The 19,026-nt window shown below is 40.9% G+C and overlaps 2 protein-coding genes and 1 long non-coding RNA gene across 6 annotated transcripts; all 3 read left to right on the plus strand.

Annotated features, from left to right (window-relative positions):
* The first annotated feature begins 3,854 nt into the window (after nucleotides 1-3,854).
* Nucleotides 3,855-5,423, plus strand: LOC311363169. Of its 2 annotated transcripts, none has more exons than XR_014638938.1 (4): nucleotides 3,855-4,128; nucleotides 4,224-4,280; nucleotides 4,752-4,799; nucleotides 5,264-5,423. It is a non-coding gene; the product is annotated as an uncharacterized lncRNA (long non-coding RNA). The 2 variants fall into 2 exon arrangements; XR_014638939.1 differs by lacking the exon at nucleotides 5,264-5,423 and adding an exon at nucleotides 5,031-5,042 and having other exon boundaries at nucleotides 3,858-4,128.
* A 3,684-nt stretch (nucleotides 5,424-9,107) lies between these two features.
* LOC311363167 (uncharacterized protein) lies at nucleotides 9,108-10,667 on the plus strand. Its single transcript, XM_084483121.1, has 5 exons — nucleotides 9,108-9,439; nucleotides 9,535-9,591; nucleotides 10,062-10,115; nucleotides 10,348-10,374; nucleotides 10,505-10,667. The coding sequence occupies exons 1-5, from the start codon at nucleotides 9,360-9,362 to the stop codon at nucleotides 10,602-10,604; spliced, it is 318 nt and encodes a 105-aa protein (XP_084339247.1). The 5' UTR covers nucleotides 9,108-9,359; the 3' UTR covers nucleotides 10,605-10,667.
* Nucleotides 10,668-11,535: 868 nt separating this feature from the next.
* On the plus strand, nucleotides 11,536-18,937 carry LOC311363104 (uncharacterized protein). 3 transcript variants are annotated; one of them, XM_084483035.1, is made up of 14 exons: nucleotides 11,536-14,246; nucleotides 14,452-14,549; nucleotides 14,631-14,687; nucleotides 14,880-14,960; nucleotides 15,057-15,113; nucleotides 15,984-16,040; nucleotides 16,284-16,337; nucleotides 16,570-16,581; nucleotides 16,691-16,747; nucleotides 16,944-17,000; nucleotides 17,097-17,153; nucleotides 18,279-18,299; nucleotides 18,408-18,437; nucleotides 18,776-18,937. In XM_084483035.1, exons 2-14 carry the CDS (start codon nucleotides 14,470-14,472, stop codon nucleotides 18,876-18,878), a joined length of 723 nt encoding a protein of 240 aa, XP_084339161.1. In that variant the 5' UTR covers nucleotides 11,536-14,246; nucleotides 14,452-14,469; the 3' UTR covers nucleotides 18,879-18,937. The 3 variants fall into 3 exon arrangements, with proteins under 3 accessions (XP_084339161.1, XP_084339160.1, XP_084339162.1); XM_084483034.1 differs by lacking the exon at nucleotides 11,536-14,246 and having other exon boundaries at nucleotides 14,255-14,549; XM_084483036.1 differs by lacking the exon at nucleotides 11,536-14,246 and having other exon boundaries at nucleotides 14,255-14,549; nucleotides 18,411-18,437.
* Nucleotides 18,938-19,026: the final 89 nt, after the last annotated feature.

The following is a 19,026-nucleotide window of genomic DNA, read 5'->3' on the forward strand; positions in this document are numbered from 1 at the left end:
CGCCATGGCAACAGATATATACGGGCCGGGATAAACAAATAATTGTATTATTATTATAATATTATATAACATATATAATAAAAAACATCATGATTAAGGAGTGTGCACAGATGTTCAACAGTCTTAAAATTGATCCAACAGAAAGTATCACAGCCATCAAGGTAGGCTTACTAGCCTACTCTCGGAACCAGTTCTGCTATGTTATAGCAGAACACCTGCTACAAATGTTTTATGAATGGCCCACGGTCAATTTCTCTTTTTAGAATATAATCAATATAGCCTACTGTATAATGGCAATTATACAAAAATAACCCTGGGACTATTCATCTGTCATTCCGATCATGCATTAAAGCCCTCGGAAGTATATATCGTTGATCAAAAAAAAGAAGAAGAGGTAATACGCACCGGTGACAGGGCGTGCACTGCACCGCATGAACTGTAGGCCTATGCTGGAGTGAGTGAGTGAGTGAGAGAGTGAGTGAGTGAGTGAAAAAAAGTTAGTGAAGGAAGTTAGCCCCCTTAAAAACGTCCATGTCTACTTCTCCAGATTCAGGACCATTGCAATCTATAGCCCACTCTAATACAATATAATCTATAAAAAAACATACTTTCTTTTTCTCTTAAAAAGTGTGATTCATTTGATAGATTGTTTTTTTTAGTTAACTACAGAGTGGCTGAAATCAGAAAATAACTTGTCAGTTTCTCCCGTTTTTTAACGGGACCCAGATATGAAAATGAGTTGAAATGGCCTCGTCCTTTGGTGTCAGGGTGGGCTACTTAAGAATAATGCATTTTCCCGTAAAAATCCCAAAACAAATAAACGATAGAACAAAACATTTTCAGATTTATTTAAAACCAAAAATTAGAAAACGATCGATTTATCCTTACGGATTGGATACAGCAGTTGACTGAAATGAATGGTGAACCGGAAGATAAATTTAACTGTCAAAGTAAAAATCATGTGAAAACTTTACTGTCAGGAGAACGAGGCAATTTGCAAATGAATTTGTTGCCCGTAGCTTCAGAGCTAAAGCTAGCTAGTTAAGTTGTAAGTGTGTGGTAAGTGTTGCCCTTAGTCCTTATTCCCTATCCAAATAAAGATCTCCATCACTCACCGGGAATGTGTTAAAGGCTTTAGATAATATTACAAATAATTTGAAAACCCACATTTCTTTAAAGTTGTAGAGTATTGCTCTGCCTGTCTAAATTGACCCTAATTTGTAACAGAATCCAAAATAAAAATTCCCCTGAAGAAATATTGTGATGCATATGTACAAAGAACGGAAATCCCTTCCTGCCAGAAACCTAATGAACTAGTTCTTAATTAATTGATGGAATAAACGTGTGAATGTGCACAGTGACGCCTAGTGGTAGGACTGGGAATATTACAAGCAGACAGATTTTGAAAAGATTTTTATTGATATGGAAATTACTCAAGTCGACCACCGTAACCAAAACACCAAACCAAATCGCCCTTAGGGAACAATAAAAGCTTTAAGTAAGTAACTAAAGATGTAGGTTTATTTCAAATGGGGGATACTAGTAATCATTCTTAAAGGGGCCATGACATGCCACCAGGTGTGGTGTGATTAGCCGTTACAATCTGTACAATCTAAGACATCACAGGTGTGCGTGTCCACCAACGTTTGCTGCAGTCCACTGGGTAGGCTGATAGACTGATCTGTCCAGCACGCATCTAGGTGGACACGCCCACTATCTGCCCCTTATGACGTCATAAGGGGCAGATTTCCAAAACGGCTTCTAACAGCTTATCGCACCACACCTGGTGGCATGTCATGGCACCTTTAAGTAAACCAATCTATTTGAAGTACTTGCCTAACAAGGTCCTACCAAAATTCTCCCATGTGCCCCCCCCCTTTTACCATGACCTCCACTGGCTCCCTGTAGTAGTCAAGACGATGCTGTTGGCTTACAAGGCAGTCAACGGAACTGCCCCTGCCTACCGCCGAGCGTTGACCACCCCAGCTCAGGCGCTCCGCTCAGCTACCTCAGCTGGACGCCTGGTACCGCCATCGCTAAGAGCAAGCAAAGGCTGCACAATAAAGTCACTACTCATTAGTGGTGGATTTCATGATTCGTTTGAATGAATCAGTTTGCGTCGGTCAGTTCGCCAAGAAGAGTCGTTCATTTATTTGTTTGTTCGTTCGCATTTCCGGTAGCGGTGAATCATGATTCTCAGTCACTGAGTCGGTCAGACTCGGCTCCTCCCTCGTTCTCGTTCAAACGAATCGCGAACACACGTTCGTGAATGCCGAGTCGGTCAGACTCAGCTCCTCCCTCGTTCTCATTCTCAAACGAATCACGATCGTGCAATGGTGCAAACGGTCAACAATCAACACAACATTAACTAAGTTCCTTTTAGCTGAGGAGTGCTTCATGTTCGGAATCGGGATGTTGTTGCCCGGCTGGCTCTCGTGACTTCTCAGTCCTCGAGTCTTCTAAACACAGTCAGTGAACGAACGGCGACTCAGCGAATAGTGGGTGGAGCTGGGAGTCGAGTCTCGGAGAACGAACGAGACGAACGACGATGAACGAGAGTGGCGAATCAGGTCGGTTCGTTCGTTTTAAAGAGTCGTTCGTTCGAACTGATTCGTTCGCGAACGAGCCACCACTACTACTCATCTGTTTTGTAAAGCACCTGGGGTTTATTGAAAGGCTCTATATAATTTGAATGTAGGCCTACTATTATTCAAACACAATACTGATTTGATTCAAGAAAAAAATGTTTAACCATTTTGCACAGATTAGACAAAAACGAATAAACAATGAGCTAAGAATAAAAAGAAATTCATTTAAAATGTTTTTACGTTAGGTAGGTGTGAGGGACCGATGTGGTCCCCCCACGTATTCAGGATATGGACAAACGGATTGGCGAGTGTGGGCCAAAAGTTTTATTTACTCCAAAACAGTCCAAAAATAAATTAACAAAAATAAATCCATTGCTTACAAAATAAAGGAATGTTCCAAAAAGAAAAGACTTAGCTATTTAGCAGCTACGCCTAGCATAAACCTCGCATAAATTAGCATAGCATAACATAACATCACACAACATCACACACCGTGTGCTTCTACTACTGGCCCCTAGTCAAGCCAGCACCTCCTTCAGCCCAAAATGAGACTCCCCTTAAATAAGCCAATCAGTCCCAGGCCAAGGCTGGCATAACCTGCTGCCCCATTCTGCTACGGACGTCCAAATACCACATTCAAAATGAAGTAAGGGGAGAGACAGTGAGAAGGAATTTTCACCTTCTCACAGTAGGTTAGCTATATTACATACCTATGTGTCTTTATGAACCTATGTATTTACTGAATTAACTGTAGAAATTAGAATTAAGGACTAGTTTCCAACCACTCTTGTTTGATCACCATTTCTGCCATCGCTGGATAAAATCCTGCGCTGCGTGCCCCCGCGTGATCACCTGTACTTTGGAGCGAGCTACTCCAGGTTCAACCAGCAGAGCTGGAAACCCTTTGTCTGGAAGAGACCCTCAGCCACATGCCGGACCACTCCTACTGCTGGGCCTGGCAGCACCTGGCCATTCTCAAGATATACTTATCTATTAGGGCTGGGCATTAATTAAATATTCCTATGATTATCGTGGTTGTACATTTTTTGATATCGCCCAGCAGCCCTACAATACAGTTGTCAGTGTGCCATCATCAGTTGCCAAATATTTCAACTTTGTTCAGAATGTAGGCCTACATAGAATAACAATTAGAAATGCAATACTTTCACCACAAACCCCCATTGAATGATGTATATTAACAATACAGAGCAATGGAACAAATATAAAAATTAAAAAAAACATTGACCTGAGTTGTTGACAACTTATCAGTTCATCCACTGGCTCTGGCAGAGTTGAGTCAACAAGCCCCCGTTCTCTGAGGCAATCCCAGACAGTCCATATTTGAACAACGCTCTATTCCTTCTCTTGGACAGAAGTATCGGTTCTTCTCCATGGTGGTGAATCCTGATCTGCTGGTCGCTTATCTTCAGCCGTAATATATCATACCATAAAAGCCGAGCATGGATCCTGCATGGTCTGTGGTTGTGCTTCTGCTGGGCTGTGTCTTTGGAAGTCCTTTACCTTCATTAGATGTCAACAGGTAAGGGATTCATCCCCTTTGAAATCCTTCAGCGTTGTTCAGAGTTCAGCACGCAACACTGGTGAACAGTTTAAACATTTCTCTTGTTTCTGTAGAGAAGGCGTTCAGCCTGCAGACAATATGCCTATTCCAATGGACAGCAACTCAACAGGGTGAGTTTTAAGGGGAAAGAACTAACAAATGACAATATAGAATATATGTGATGCCAGATTCAGATGCAATGTATAATATGAAGAATGTCAGAGGACCATTATGTTGTCAATAGCACCCTCGTGGACAGCAGATTTTAGACAAAGGGCTCACATTTATTGCAAGATTCATATATTCATGATTAATGTATTCCGGCCAATTGGATGAGATTAGTCCCCTTGCAGACAGAAACAACACAGGGTGAGTTCAAATTAAAATGACAGTAGGCTAAAGGATGCTTTATACCTACATTACTCATGAATATTTTTCTAGAGATTTAAACCCTGCATTAATAATAATTAAAATACGTTCAACTAGGTTGACAATGACAATAGTACCCTCATGGACAATAAATCCACAATGTGAGTGTTTAGACAATAAAGGGATACCATGTATTGTTTCAAGTTTCAATCTTTTTTTTTTCCTATATGAAGACCGCATCTAGACCCAGCCTCTGGGAACAGTACCGGACCGAACATCACGTGAGTTCAATTTATAATGACAGTAGGCTCAATTATGTTTGTCACCTACAAAACTTGTATTTTATTTTGTTTTAAACCCAGTAGTTATCCTAATACAAATACACATAAATGTATGTTATTTATGAAACCTAATCTATGTGTTACCATTACATAAACCGGTTTGTGTATGTGCAATACGTTTTTTACAAAATTATGTTGAAATAACGTTTGGTCTTTTTCCATTTTGCACAGCCTTGGCTCTGGGTAAGATTTGTATTCTATTTAAAGATTGTATGTAGAAAATGTACGGTAGTTTTTAGTGTGTCAATTTGTCAATGTAGTGTAATTAATATGTCCACAAGACAATTAGGACGCATCAGGTAAAGAAGAGTGTTTTCTTTTAATGTAAACAATCATTTTTAATCAGAGTTTTCAAAAGTACATACAAGTCTTCTTTCCACCCAGCGTTTGTCTCTTGCTTTCAGATGGGATTTGCCGACAATCAACGTGCACCGCCTGGACGGAATCGGGACGGGCGATCAGGAAGGGGGCGCCACGACAACAGATATATACGGGCCGGGATAAACAAATAATTATATTATTATAATATTAAATAACATATATAATAAAAAACATCATGATTAAGGAGTGTGCACAGATGTTCAACAGTCTTAAAATTGATCCAACAGAAAGTATCACAGCCATCAAGGTAGGCTTACTAGCCTACTCTCGGAACCAGTTCTGCTATGTTATAGCAGAACACCTGCTACAAATGTTTTATGAATGGCCCACGGTCAATTTCTCTTTTTAGAATATAATCAATATAGCCTACTGTATAATGGCAATTATACAAAAATAACCCTGGGACTATTCATCTGTCATTCCGATCATGCATTAAAGCCCTCGGAAGTATATATCGTTGATCAAAAAAAAGAAGAAGAGGTAATACGCACCGGTGACAGGGCGTGCAATGCACCGCATGAACTGTAGGCCTATGCTGGAGTGAGTGAGTGAGTGAAAAAAAGTTAGTGAAGGAAGTTAGCCCCCTTAAAAACGTCCATGTCTACTTCTCCAGATTCAGGACCATTGCAATCTATAGCCCACTCTAATACAATATAATCTATAAAAAAACATACTTTCTTTTTCTCTTAAAAAGTGTGATTCATTTGATAGATTGTTTTTTTTTGTTAACTACAGAGTGGCTGAAATCAGAAAATAACTTGTCAGTTTCTCCCGTTTTTTAACGGGACCCAGATATGAAAATGAGTTGAAATGGCCTCGTCCTTTGGTGTCAGGGTGGGCTACTTAAGAATAATGCATTTTCCCGTAAAAATCCCAAAACAAATAAACGATAGAACAAAACATTTTCAGATTTATTTAAAACCAAAAATTAGAAAACGATCGATTTATCCTTACGGATTGGATACAGCAGTTGACTGAAATGAATGGTGAACCGGAAGATAAATTTAACTGTCAAAGTAAAAATCATGTGAAAACTTTACTGTCAGGAGAACGAGGCAATTTGCAAATGAATTTGTTGCCCGTAGCTTCAGAGCTAAAGCTAGCTAGTTAAGTTGTAAGTGTGTGGTAAGTGTTGCCCTTAGTCCTTATTCCCTATCCAAATAAAGATCTCCATCACTCACCGGGAATGTGTTAAAGGCTTTAGATAATATTACAAATAATTTGAAAACCCACATTTCTTTAAAGTTGTAGAGTAGGCCTATTGCTCTGCCTGTCTAAATTGACCCTAATTTGTAACAGAATCCAAAATAAAAATTCCCCTGAAGAAATATTGTGATGCATATGTACAAAGAACGGAAATCCCTTCCTGCCAGAAACCTAATGAACTAGTTCTTAATTAATTGATGGAATAAACGTGTGAATGTGCACAGTGACGCCTAGTGGTAGGACTGGGAATATTACAAGCAGACTGATTTTGAAAAGATTTTTATTGATATGGAAATTACTCAAGTCGACCACCGTAACCAAAACACCAAACCAAATCGCCCTTAGGGAACAATAAAAGCTTTAAGTAAGTAACTAAAGATGTAGGTTTATTTCAAATGGGGGATACTAGTAATCATTCTTAAAGGGGCCATGACATGCCACCAGGTGTGGTGTGATTAGCCGTTACAATCTGTACAATCTAAGACATCACAGGTGTGCGTGTCCACCAACGTTTGCTGCAGTCCACTGGGTAGGCTGATAGACTGATCTGTCCAGCACGCATCTAGGTGGACACGCCCACTATCTGCCCCTTATGACGTCATAAGGGGCAGATTTCCAAAACGGCTTCTAACAGCTTATCGCACCACACCTGGTGGCATGTCATGGCACCTTTAAGTAAACCAATCTATTTTAAGTACTTGCCTAACAAGGTCCTACCAAAATTCTCCCATGTGCCCCCCCCCTTTTACCATGACCTCCACTGGCTCCCTGTAGTAGTCAAGACGATGCTGTTGGCTTACAAGGCAGTCAACGGAACTGCCCCTGCCTACCGCCGAGCGTTGACCACCCCAGCTCAGGCGCTCCGCTCAGCTACCTCAGCTGGACGCCTGGTACCGCCATCGCTAAGAGCAAGCAAAGGCTGCACAATAAAGTCACTACTCATTAGTGGTGGATTTCATGATTCGTTTGAATGAATCAGTTTGCGTCGGTCAGTTCGCCAAGAAGAGTCGTTCATTTATTTGTTTGTTCGTTCGCATTTCCGGTAGCGGTGAATCATGATTCTCAGTCACTGAGTCGGTCAGACTCGGCTCCTCCCTCGTTCTCGTTCAAACGAATCGCGAACACACGTTCGTGAATGCCGAGTCGGTCAGACTCAGCTCCTCCCTCGTTCTCATTCTCAAACGAATCACGATCGTGCAATGGTGCAAACGGTCAACAATCAACACAACATTAACTAAGTTCCTTTTAGCTGAGGAGTGCTTCATGTTCAGAATCGGGATGTTGTTGCCCGGCTGACTCTCGTGACTTCTCAGTCCTCGAGTCTTCACCGCTAAACACAGTCAGTGAACGAACGGCGACTCAGCGAATAGTGGGTGGAGCTGGGAGTCGAGTCTCGGAGAACGAACGAGACGAATGACGATGAACGAGAGCGGCGAATCAGGTCGGTTCGTTCGTTTTAAAGAGTCGTTTGTTCAAACTGATTCGTTCGCGAACGAGCCACCACTACTACTCATCTGTTTTGTAAAGCACCTGGGGTTTATTGAAAGGCTCTATATAATTTGAATGTACTATTATTCAAACACAATACTGATTTGATTCAAGAAAAAAATGTTTAACCATTTTGCACAGATTAGACAAAAACGAATAAACAATATGAGCTAAGAATAAAAAGAAATACATTTAAAATGTTTTTACGTTAGGTAGGTGTGAGGGACCGACGTGGTCCCCCCACGTATTCAGGATATGGACAAACGGATTGGCGAGTGTGGGCCAAAAGTTTTATTTACTCCAAAACAGTCCAAAAATAAATTAACAAAAATAAATCCATTGCTTACAAAATAAAGGAATGTTCCAAAAAGAAAAGACTTAGCTATTTAGCAGCTACGCCTAGCATAAACCTCGCATAAATTAGCATAGCATAACATAACATCACACACCGTGTGCTTCTACTACTGGCCCCTCGTCAAGCCAGCACCTCCTTCAGCCCAAAATGAGACTCCCCTTAAATAAGCCAATCAGTCCCAGGCCAAGGCTGGCATAACCTGCTGCCCCATTCTGCTACGGACATCCAAATACCACATTCAAAATGAAGTAAGGGGAGAGACAGTGAGAAGGAATTTTCACCTTCTCACAGTAGGTTAGCTATATTACATACCTATGTGTCTTTATGAACCTATGTATTTACTGAATTAACTGTAGAAATTAGAATTAAGGACTAGTTTCCAACCACTCTTGTTTGATCACCATTTCTGCCATCGCTGGATAAAATCCTGCGCTGCGTGCCCCCGCGTGATCACCTGTACTTTGGAGCGAGCTACTCCAGGTTCAACCAGCAGAGCTGGAAACCCTTTGTCTGGAAGAGACCCTCAGCCACATGCCGGACCACTCCTACTGCTGGGCCTGGCAGCACCTGGCCATTCTCAAGATATACTTATCTATTAGGGCTGGGCATTAATTAAATATTCCTATGATTATCGTGGTTGTACATTTTTTGATATCGCCCAGCAGCCCTACGATACAGTTGTCAGTGTGCCATCATCAGTTGCCAAATATTTCAACTTTGTTCAGAATGTAGGCCTACATAGAATAACAATTAGAAATGCAATACTTTCACCACAAACCCCCATTGAATGATGTATATTAACAATACAGAGCAATGGAACAAATATAAAAAATAAAAAAAAACATTAAACATTGACCTGAGTTGTTGACAACTTATCAGTTCATCCACTGGCTCTGGCAGAGTTGAGTCAACAAGCCCCCGTTCTCTGAGGCAATCCCAGACAGTCCATATTTGAACAACGCTCTATTCCTTCTCTTGGACAGAAGTATCGGTTCTTCTCCATGGTGGTGAATCCTGATCTGCTGGTCGCTTATCTTCAGCCGTAATATATCATACCATAAAAGCCGAGCATGGATCCTGCATGGTCTGTGGTTGTGCTTCTGCTGGGCTGTGTCTTTGGAAGTCCTTTACCTTCATTAGATGTCAACAGGTAAGGGATTCATCCCCTTTGAAATCCTTCAGCGTTGTTCAGAGTTCAGCACGCAACACTGGTGAACAGTTTAAACATTTCTCTTGTTTCTGTAGAGAAGGCGTTCAGCCTGCAGACAATATGCCTATTCCAATGGACAGCAACTCAACAGGGTGAGTTTTAAGGGGAAAGAACTAACAAATGACAATATAGAATATATGTGATGCCAGATTCAGATGCAATGTATAATATGAAGAATGTCAGAGGACCATTATGTTGTCAATAGCACCCTCGTGGACAGCAGATTTTAGACAAAGGGCTCACATTTATTGCAAGATTCATATATTCATGATTAATGTATTCCGGCCAATTGGATGAGATTAGTCCCCTTGCAGACAGAAACAACACAGGGTGAGTTCAAATTAAAATGACAGTAGGCTAAAGGATGCTTTATACCTACATTACTCATGAATATTTTTCTAGAGCTTTAAACCCTGCATTAATAATAATTAAAATACGTTCAACTAGGTTGACAATGACAATAGTACCCTCATGGACAATAAATCCACAATGTGAGTGTTTAGACAATAAAGGGATACCATGTATTGTTTCAAGTTTCAATCTTTTTTTCCCCTATATGAAGACCGCATCTAGACCCAGCCTCTGGGAACAGTACCAGACCACACCGGAACACTACGTGAGTTCAATTTATAATGACAGTAGGCTCAATTATGTTTGTCACCTACAAAACTTGTATTTTTTTTAGTTTTAAACCCAGTAGTTATCCTAATTCAAATACACATAAATGTATGTTATTTATGAAACCTAATCTATGTGTTATCATTACATAAACTGGTTTGTGTATGTGCAATACGTTTTTTTACAAAAATATGTTGAAATAACGTTTGGTCTTTTTCCATTTTGCACAGCGGTCAATATGGTCAACCTGACCCTGGGTAAGATTTGTATTCTATTTAAAGATTGTATGTAGAAAATGTACGTTTTTTTTTTTTTTTTTACAGAGTTTTCAAAAGTAGGCCTACATACAAGTCTTCTTTCCACCCAGCGTTTGTCTCTTCCTTTCAGATGGAAAATGCCGACAATCAGCCTGCACCGCCTGGACGGAATCGGGGCGGGCGATAAGGAAGGGGGCGCCATGGCAACAGATATATACGGGCCGGGATAAACAAATAATTGTATTATTATTATAATATTATATAACATATATAATAAAAAACATCATGATTAAGGAGTGTGCACAGATGTTCAACAGTCTTAAAATTGATCCAACAGAAAGTATCACAGCCATCAAGGTACTAGCCTACTCTCGGAACCAGTTCTGCTATGTTATAGCAGAACACCTGCTACGAATGTTTTATGAATGGCCCACGGTCAATTTCTCTCTTTAGAATATAATCAATATAGCCTACTGTATAATGGCAATTATACAAAAATAACCCTGGGACTATTCATCTGTCATTCCGATCATGCATTAAAGCCCTTGGAAGTATATATCGTTGATCAAAAAAGAAAAGAGATAACGCACCGGTGACAGGGAGTGCACTGCACAAACTGTATGCGGGTGAGTGTGTGTAAGAAAGTTAGTGAAGGAAGTTAGCCCCCTTAAAAAACATCCATGTCTACTTCAAATATCCCTCTGATTATCGTGGTTGTACATTTTTTGATATCGCCCAGCAGCCCTACGATACAGTTGTCCGTGTGCCATCATCAGTTGCCAAATATTTCAACTTTGTTCGTTGAATGTAGGCCTACATAGAACAACAGTTCTGAAATGCAATACTTTCACCACAAACCCCCATTGAATGATGTCTATTAACAATACAGAGTAATGGAACAAATAAAAATAAAAATAAAAACATTAAACATTCCCATGACATGCCACCAGCTGTGCTGTGATTAGCCGTTACAAGGCGTTTTGAAAATCTGCCCCTTATGACATCACAGGTGGGCGTGTCCACCTAGATGTGTGAGTGTGACAGATAGATGAGCAATGTTTGCTACAGTCCACTTGGGTAGGCTGATCTATCCAGCACACATCTAGGTGGACACGCCCACCTGTGATGTCATAAGGGACAGATTTTCAAAACGCCTTGTAACGGCTAATCACAACACAGCTGGTGGCATGTCATGGGACCTTTAAACCCTGCAGTAATATTAAATCAAATACGTTCAACTATGTTGACAATAACAGTACCCTCATGGACAACAAATCCACAAGGTGAGTGAAGTGTTCACATGTATTGCAAGATTCAATCCATAATATTTTTTTTCTATTCTACGGGAACAGTACGAGACCACACTGGAACGTCAGGTGAGACAGACAGACAGACAGACAACAAGGACAGCACTGGTATAGTCAATCAAAACTTTTTAATCACCAACAACGGACCTTTCTGGCCATGCGCCCTTCTTCAGCGTATATGTTATATTAAACCAAAGCTATGTGTAAACTGGTTTGCGTATGTGCAATACGTTTTTTTTTTCCAAAATTATGTTGAAATAACGTTTGGTCTTTTTCCGTTTTGCACAGCTTGGTGCATGTCTCTGGATAAGATTTGTATTCTATTTAAAGATTGTAGAAGATGTACGGCAGTTAAGTGTGTAAATTTGTCAATGTAGCATAATTAATATGTTCACAACACAATTAGGATGCGTCAGGTAAAGAGTGTTTTCTTTTCATGTAAACAATATTTAATCTGAGTTTTCAAAAGTGCATTTCTGGAATCACCATCTTAAAAACCCATTTTCTTCTCTCTATCGCTTCAAACGCTTAATCTGTTTTAAACGGCCCTAACGTAATATATAGTAGACTTTCCAAAGTTCTCTTTCAACCCAGCGTTTATTTGTGGTTCTCTCGTCCTTCTTTCAGATGGAATTTTGCAACAGACGACGTGCACCGCCCGGATGGATTTGGGCCTGGCGATCAGGAAGGGGGTGACATGAAAAAAAATATATAGGCTACGGGCCGGGATAAAAAGATAATTGTATTTTTATAATATTATAGAACATTATATAATAAAAACATGATGAAGGAGTGTGCACAGATGTTCAACAGTCGGCCCTACAGCCTTCAAATTGATCAACAGAAAGTATCACAGCCATCAAGGTACATTATCTCGTAACGCACTGGTGACATGGCGTGTGCTACACTGCATGCCCTGTGTCTGAAAACGGTGCGTGTGTAGCCCTGAGAAAATTAGTGTAGGGTTAGGGTCATTAAAAAAGCCCCATTAAAAACTTCCATGTTTATTTCTCCAGATTCAGGACCATTGCAATCTGTAACCCACTATAAGACAATATAATGTATATTTAAAAAAATAATAATACTTACTTTCTCTTTGAATAAATATTATGCTGTATATGCACCCAGAACGTCCTTTCAGCCAGGCAGTGTTTTCTGCCTAAACCTAACCAAGTAGTCCCTAATCAAGTGATGGAATAAACATGTGAATGTGCATAGCGACGCCTAGTGGTAGGACTGGGAACATTACAAGCAGACAGTGAAAATAAATGATTGTTATGGATGTTGAAAAAGTGATTGCGCATCTACAATGTTTTTGTACAGTAAAGCATTTTCCCGCCGACGGACTTGAAGTCCTGCTTATTTATTGTTTGGCTGTTTTTCAAACAGTCAACTTGTGAATATAATTAAGCAATAGATCACGACAGGCTGTGGTATACGGTCATTATACCACAGTCGCGTCGGGACGGTTTTTATAAAACGGATTTTATAAAACGGTTACGTAAGTATGGCGAAATGAAAGTCATAGACAGCCTCAATTTTGAAAAAGTGAAAAAGTCGGAAAAGCATTTTTTTTTTAACGAATACAAAAAAGTAGTCCCTCCTGGCTGCCTGCAAAGTGTTACGGCGGTTGCTATGCAACACACTGTAGCGTCCTTCAGAGAGAAGGCTAGAGACGGTAGCTCGGTTTAGCCTACTATCGAGCAGTTCACTCACCGTGTGCCTATTGCTTTACAACATTTACACTCTCCAGCAATGAACATATTTTTAGGCTTCAGTGAACTATGCTATTGCTTTTATATACACAAACAGTTCATGTTAGGCGCGGAGTGATACTGACCTCTAAACTGAACGGGCGTCATAGCTGTGTCAGATCGCTTGATTTAGCCACCCGTTTTATAATGTCAAATATACAATCGAACCATCTAGAGCCAATATTTATGTATATTTGATTCATTATTTTATATGTAGCCTTGTTTATTCAGTTTATTAAAAAAAGAAGTGAATAGGGCCATTGGGGAGGCGAGCATAGAGGAGATGAGAGAGGAGGGATCATAGAAGAGAGAACAGGGAGAAATTGGCAAGAGGGGAGATAAGAGGTTGATGAAAAATTTAGGAGGAGAGGAGTGATGAGAGGATGATGAGAAAGAAGATGAGGGGGATGTGAGATGAGTCGAGGTGTCATTAGGGCTCTACACTACAGGACAGATGTACACGGTTGAGAGGTGTGGGGCTCCGGGGTGAGATGCTGGACAGACTTGTCTGGGCGACCCCGAAGCAACTAAATCAGAGAGATAATACACTTTGAGTTAGCATAGTGGTCGGTTGCAAAATATTTAAACTTTATTCAAAATGTCACGTGTGCAGGCCTACATATCAATTAGAAATGCAATACTTTCATCACAAACTTTAAACTTCCCACTACTGTGTGTTGGCCTCATCAAGTTCCACAGCTGATCAATAACATCCACTGGCCGTGGCAGAGTTGAGTCAACAAGCACATCGACTTCCACACTGGACCTGTTCTCTGAGGCAATCCCAGTACATATTTGAACAGCATTGGGGGTAAACGCTCTTTTCCCTCTCTTGGACAGTAGTATCGATTCTTAACAATGGTTGTTGAATATATAATATATCATACCATAAAAACAGAAAACTAGCTTTGCCAACACAAAGATTGTGCGGATGGACCTATTCGCCTTGGTTGGATAAAGGAGTTTTAAAGAAATACCTATCGGCTATAAATCTGCCATATTGTTTGATTTTCAAGGTGAAAGAACAGACCTTCATGGATCCTGCGTGGTCTGTGGTTGTGCTACTGCTGGCCTGTGTCTTTGGAAGCCCTGTGCCTTCGTTAGATGTCAACAGGTAAGGAACAGGAAATCCTTCAGCGTTGTTCAGAGTTCTGTACACTGGTGGACTGTTTAAACATTTCTCTTGTATCTGTAGAGAAGGCGTTCAGCCTGTAGACGACAGGCCTATTCCAACGGACAGCAACTCCACAGGGTGAGTTTTAGGAGGAAAAAACAAAACCAAGGACAACATAGAATATTGTCATCTGTGATGCCAGATTCAGATGCAATGTATAATATGAAGAATGTCGAAAGGACATTCATGGACCCTCATAGAGTTTTAAGAAAAAAGGGGTACACATGTATTGCAATATTCATACACAATGCAATCTGTTCCTATACGAAGATTGTATGAAGACAGTGAAGACAGATTGTATCAAGACACATACAATGAGAACACCACCATACCAAACAGCAACTCCACAGGGTGAGTTTTCAGGGAAACCACTAAACAAATAATATCGATATACACTCCTGCGATGCCAGATTCAGATGCAATGCATATTCTTTATCCTATATGAAGAACGTCTGAGGCCCAATATGTTGACAACAGCACCCTCCTGGACAGCAGATCCACAGGGTGAGTTTTTAGACAATATGGTTTACATGTATTGCAAGAGTCATACCCAATGCGAAACGGAGGAGAAGGGGGTTGTTTCCCGGGGTTGTCTGCGTCGGGTTGGTTGAGAAGGAATTGGGAACCGCGACATGGGAGGAGAAAAGGATTTGTTGCCCAGGATTGTCCGTCGGAGCTGAACACTGGCCGCCCGCGGGGCTGACCGCTGAACGCCGGCCGCCCGCCCAGCCCCGCTGGGCTGGGACGGACCGCAGCAGTCCGTCGGAGCCCCGCTGGCCGCCCCCGGGGCTGCCCGGCTCCGACTGACAATCCTGGGCAACAATCCTTTTCTCCTCCATGTCGCGGTTCCCAATCCCTTCTCAACCAACCCGACGCGGTCTAGTCTTTTCACCAAATGGGAGCTTTGCGTTATTGTGTTGCGTGTTATGCGCCATAACACCAACAGCAGAATGGTTATCCAAATAACACTTGCGTTACAGTGCACACACACACACACACACACACACACACACACACACACACACACACACACACACACACACACACACACACACACACACACACCCTTTTTTCAAAGTAAGAGGTTTACACCTAATGCAATTTTTAGCTACTGGGGGACCATAGGGAGTCTAGGGGGAACTCAACTTAATGTTAGAAAACCTCATAAAGTGAAATTTTCATGCCATGGGACCATTAAGATTTTGAGATTTAAACCCTGCAGTAATCTTAATTCAAAAACGTTGACAATATGTTGACAATAGTACCCTCAAGGACAACAAATCCACAAGGTGGGTTTTTAGACAATAAAGGCTTCACATGTATTGCAAGATTCATACACCGTGCAATCTGTAATCATTTCTTTCCTATATGAAGACAGTATGAAGACCGATACGATGAGAATAGTACCCTAGCAGGCAGGAACCACACAGGGTGAGTTCAATTTAAAATGACAGTCGGCTTAATTATGTTTTATACCTAATTGACTATATTTTCTAGAGATTTAAACCCTGCAGTAATCTTAATTCAAATACGTTAGACGATGTTGACAATGACAATAGTAGGCTACCCTCATGGACAACAAATCCACAAAGTGTTTTTTTAGACAATACAGGGTTCACATGTAGCAAGATTCATACACAATGCAATCTGTCATTTTTTTCTTTCTATATGAAGAGATGATATGTTTCTAGACGACGATGATAATAGTCTCCTAGCAGACAACACAGGGTGAGTTCATTTTAAAATGACAGTCGGCTAATTTAAGTTTTTATACCTACATTACTCGTGTATATCTTTTCTAGAGATTTAAACCCTGAGACTTAAACCCTCGAAGTAATCTTAATTCAAATACACGTAGCAGTATGTAATTTGAAACCAAATCCATGTGTTAGCATTATATTAACTGGTTTGTGTATGTGCAATGTATTTTTTATTTTTTTTACCAACCATGGCTGGACAGCAACTCCACAGGGTGAGTTTTGAGGAGAAGAAAAAAAATTGCAATACAGGAAACATTCAAATTTACTTCAGCATGCATATGCAATCGGTAATCTTTTTTTTTTTTCTTTTCTTGTATGAAGACTGCCTGAAGACAACTACGGTGAAATTATTGCCACAGTGGACAGGAACTCCTCGAGGTGAGTTTTAGGAGGAAAAAACAAAACCAAGGACAACATAGAATATTGTCATCTGTGATGCCAGATTCAGATGCAATGTATAATATGAAGAATGTCGAAAGGACATTCATGGACCCTCATGGACAGAGTTTTAAGAAAAAAGGGGTACACATGTATTGCAATATTCATACACAATGCAATCTGTTCCTATACGAAGATTGTATGAAGACAGATACAATGAGAACACCACCATACCAAACAGCAACTCCACAGGGTGAGTTTTCAGGGAAACCACTAAACAAATAATATCGATATTCACTCCTGCGATGCCAGATTCAGATGCAATGCATATTCTTTATCCTATATGAAGAATGTCAGAGGACCAATATGTTGACAACAGCACCCTCCTGGACAGCAGATCCACAGGGTGAGTTTTTAGACAATATGGTTTACATGTATTGCAAGAGTCATACCCAATGCGAAACGGAGGAGAAGGGGGTTGGTGCCCGGGGTTGTCTGCGTCGGGTTGGTTGAGAAGGAATTGGGAACCGCGACATGGGAGGAGAAAAGGATTTGCCCAGGATTGTCCGTCGGAGCCTCGCAGCCCGCTGAACACTGGCCACCCCCGGGGCTGCCCGCTGAACGCCGCCCGCCCGCCCATCGGGCCAAGCGGAGAAAGGGGAGGTAACCTAGTCCTGTATGACGTCATACAGGACCGGAAGCCAAGCGGCCTTTAGTGTCTTACACGCCAGGGTAGTCAGCCCGTAACGTATGTCCCTACGTGGTGCGATTAGCTTGAAGTATGTTCCTAAACTTTCAATGGGTGAGTGCAATCTTACATTATCTAGGCGGTTAGGTGCGAGGTACTCACCGCAGGTCCACAGCCACCGTAGGCGAACAGCTCTCTCCGTGACACGGTGACCGGCCCGCGCTTTGATTCCTGTCGTTCAGTTTCCCCGTGTATTACCAACCCAAAAGGTCCCTCAATGAAGTGTCTTGACAGCAAAACGTGTGTCCCTTCGGGTTAGGTCCTATATCCTAGTCCCACCTCCAGAGAGCCACCTCCAGTCCAGAGACTCACTTCCTGAGACTCACCTGCCCACTCAGCTTTTGCCAATTACCGCTAATTACCGCACCTCGACACCGCCCCCTCTGTGTGATGTCAGTAGTGACCCTAACCATGAGCACACTAAAACTAACCCTGATCGAAACATTCCCATGCTCCAAGTGACCCATATAAATACAAAATCAGGGAGTTGGAGTGAATAACAAAATGGACACAAGACTCTAATAGTAACTCCATTACCCCCTACAAGAAAATTATATCAACTAACCCCTTTAGTAAAAAATGATGTAGGCCTATGTTACATGAAACATAACCTTTGAGTTACCATGATATAAACTGGTTTGTGTATGTTCAATATGTTTTTTAACTTTTTAACATGTGTGGCTGGAACCCCAGCCCTGAAATAAGTAATCTGCCAATAGACATCAAATCGATTTTACAAGACGTGTGCAGTGGGCCGACTTTCATTCATGTGTTTCTTTCTAGGTCTGTCATGACATATGTGACGTGAGTAGATACATTTGCCCAATCAGTGTCTTTACAACTACGTTTGCTTAAATTGTGGATGTGTCAAATGATGGTGAAATAACGCTGTGTCTTGTATGTTTTGCACAGCAGAGTACAACAGAGTATGCCCTATTCCGGGTAAGATTAGTATAATTATTTAAAGATTGTATGTAGAAAATGGATGGTCGTTTTTAGTATGTCAAAAACAATGTAGCAAAAGGACAAACACAGTTTTAAGTCTACAGAAAGACCATCATAAAAGGTTAACCTTCTATATATTGACACCACATACAGTAAATGAATATGTTCAGATAGCTAAAGAGTATTTTATTTTCATGTAAACAATAAAATGTAATGTTTATTATTATTATTAGTAAATTTCTGGAATCACCATTTCCTTCCATCGCTTTAAATTACTTAATCTGTGTGTTCAACCCAGCGTTTATTTGTGGTTTTCTTGTCTATCTCTGGTTTAGATGTCATCTTGCGACATGCTTAGTACACCATCTACCCAACATGCTGCAGTCGGGCGATGAGAAGGCCGGGGACAGGACAAAAGATATACACGGGCCCGGATAAAAAAAAAAAAAAACTGTATTATAATATGACATTATATAATAAAAACCGTCATGATAAAAGGAGTGTGCACTCGTCATAAACAACGATATATATGATCATAAGAGGCAGGTCAGCCTGGTAACCATGTGGCGGTGCTTTTAATAATCAT

The sequence above is a fragment of the Micromesistius poutassou genome, assembly GCF_964030765.1.
Source record: "Micromesistius poutassou genome assembly, chromosome: 18".
NCBI lineage: Eukaryota > Metazoa > Chordata > Actinopteri > Gadiformes > Gadidae > Micromesistius > Micromesistius poutassou.

What these genes read in the sequence shown, in the direction of transcription:
- LOC311363104 (XM_084483035.1), top strand. Translation starts at nt 14,470, where the DNA reads ATGGATCCTGCGTGGTCTGTGGTTGTGCTACTGCTGGCCTGTGTCTTT. An exon ending in CCAAACAGCAACTCCACAGG is followed by an intron (nt 14,961 to 15,056) that starts GTGAGTTTTCAG and finishes TCCTATATGAAG; the next exon opens with AACGTCTGAGGCCCAATATG. An exon ending in CTGGACAGCAGATCCACAGG is followed by an intron (nt 17,154 to 18,278) that starts GTGAGTTTTTAG and finishes GTTTCTTTCTAG; the next exon opens with GTCTGTCATGACATATGTGA.
- LOC311363167 (XM_084483121.1), top strand. Translation starts at nt 9,360, where the DNA reads ATGGATCCTGCATGGTCTGTGGTTGTGCTTCTGCTGGGCTGTGTCTTT. An exon ending in ATGGACAGCAACTCAACAGG is followed by an intron (nt 9,592 to 10,061) that starts GTGAGTTTTAAG and finishes CCCTATATGAAG; the next exon opens with ACCGCATCTAGACCCAGCCT. An exon ending in AGACCACACCGGAACACTAC is followed by an intron (nt 10,116 to 10,347) that starts GTGAGTTCAATT and finishes CATTTTGCACAG; the next exon opens with CGGTCAATATGGTCAACCTG.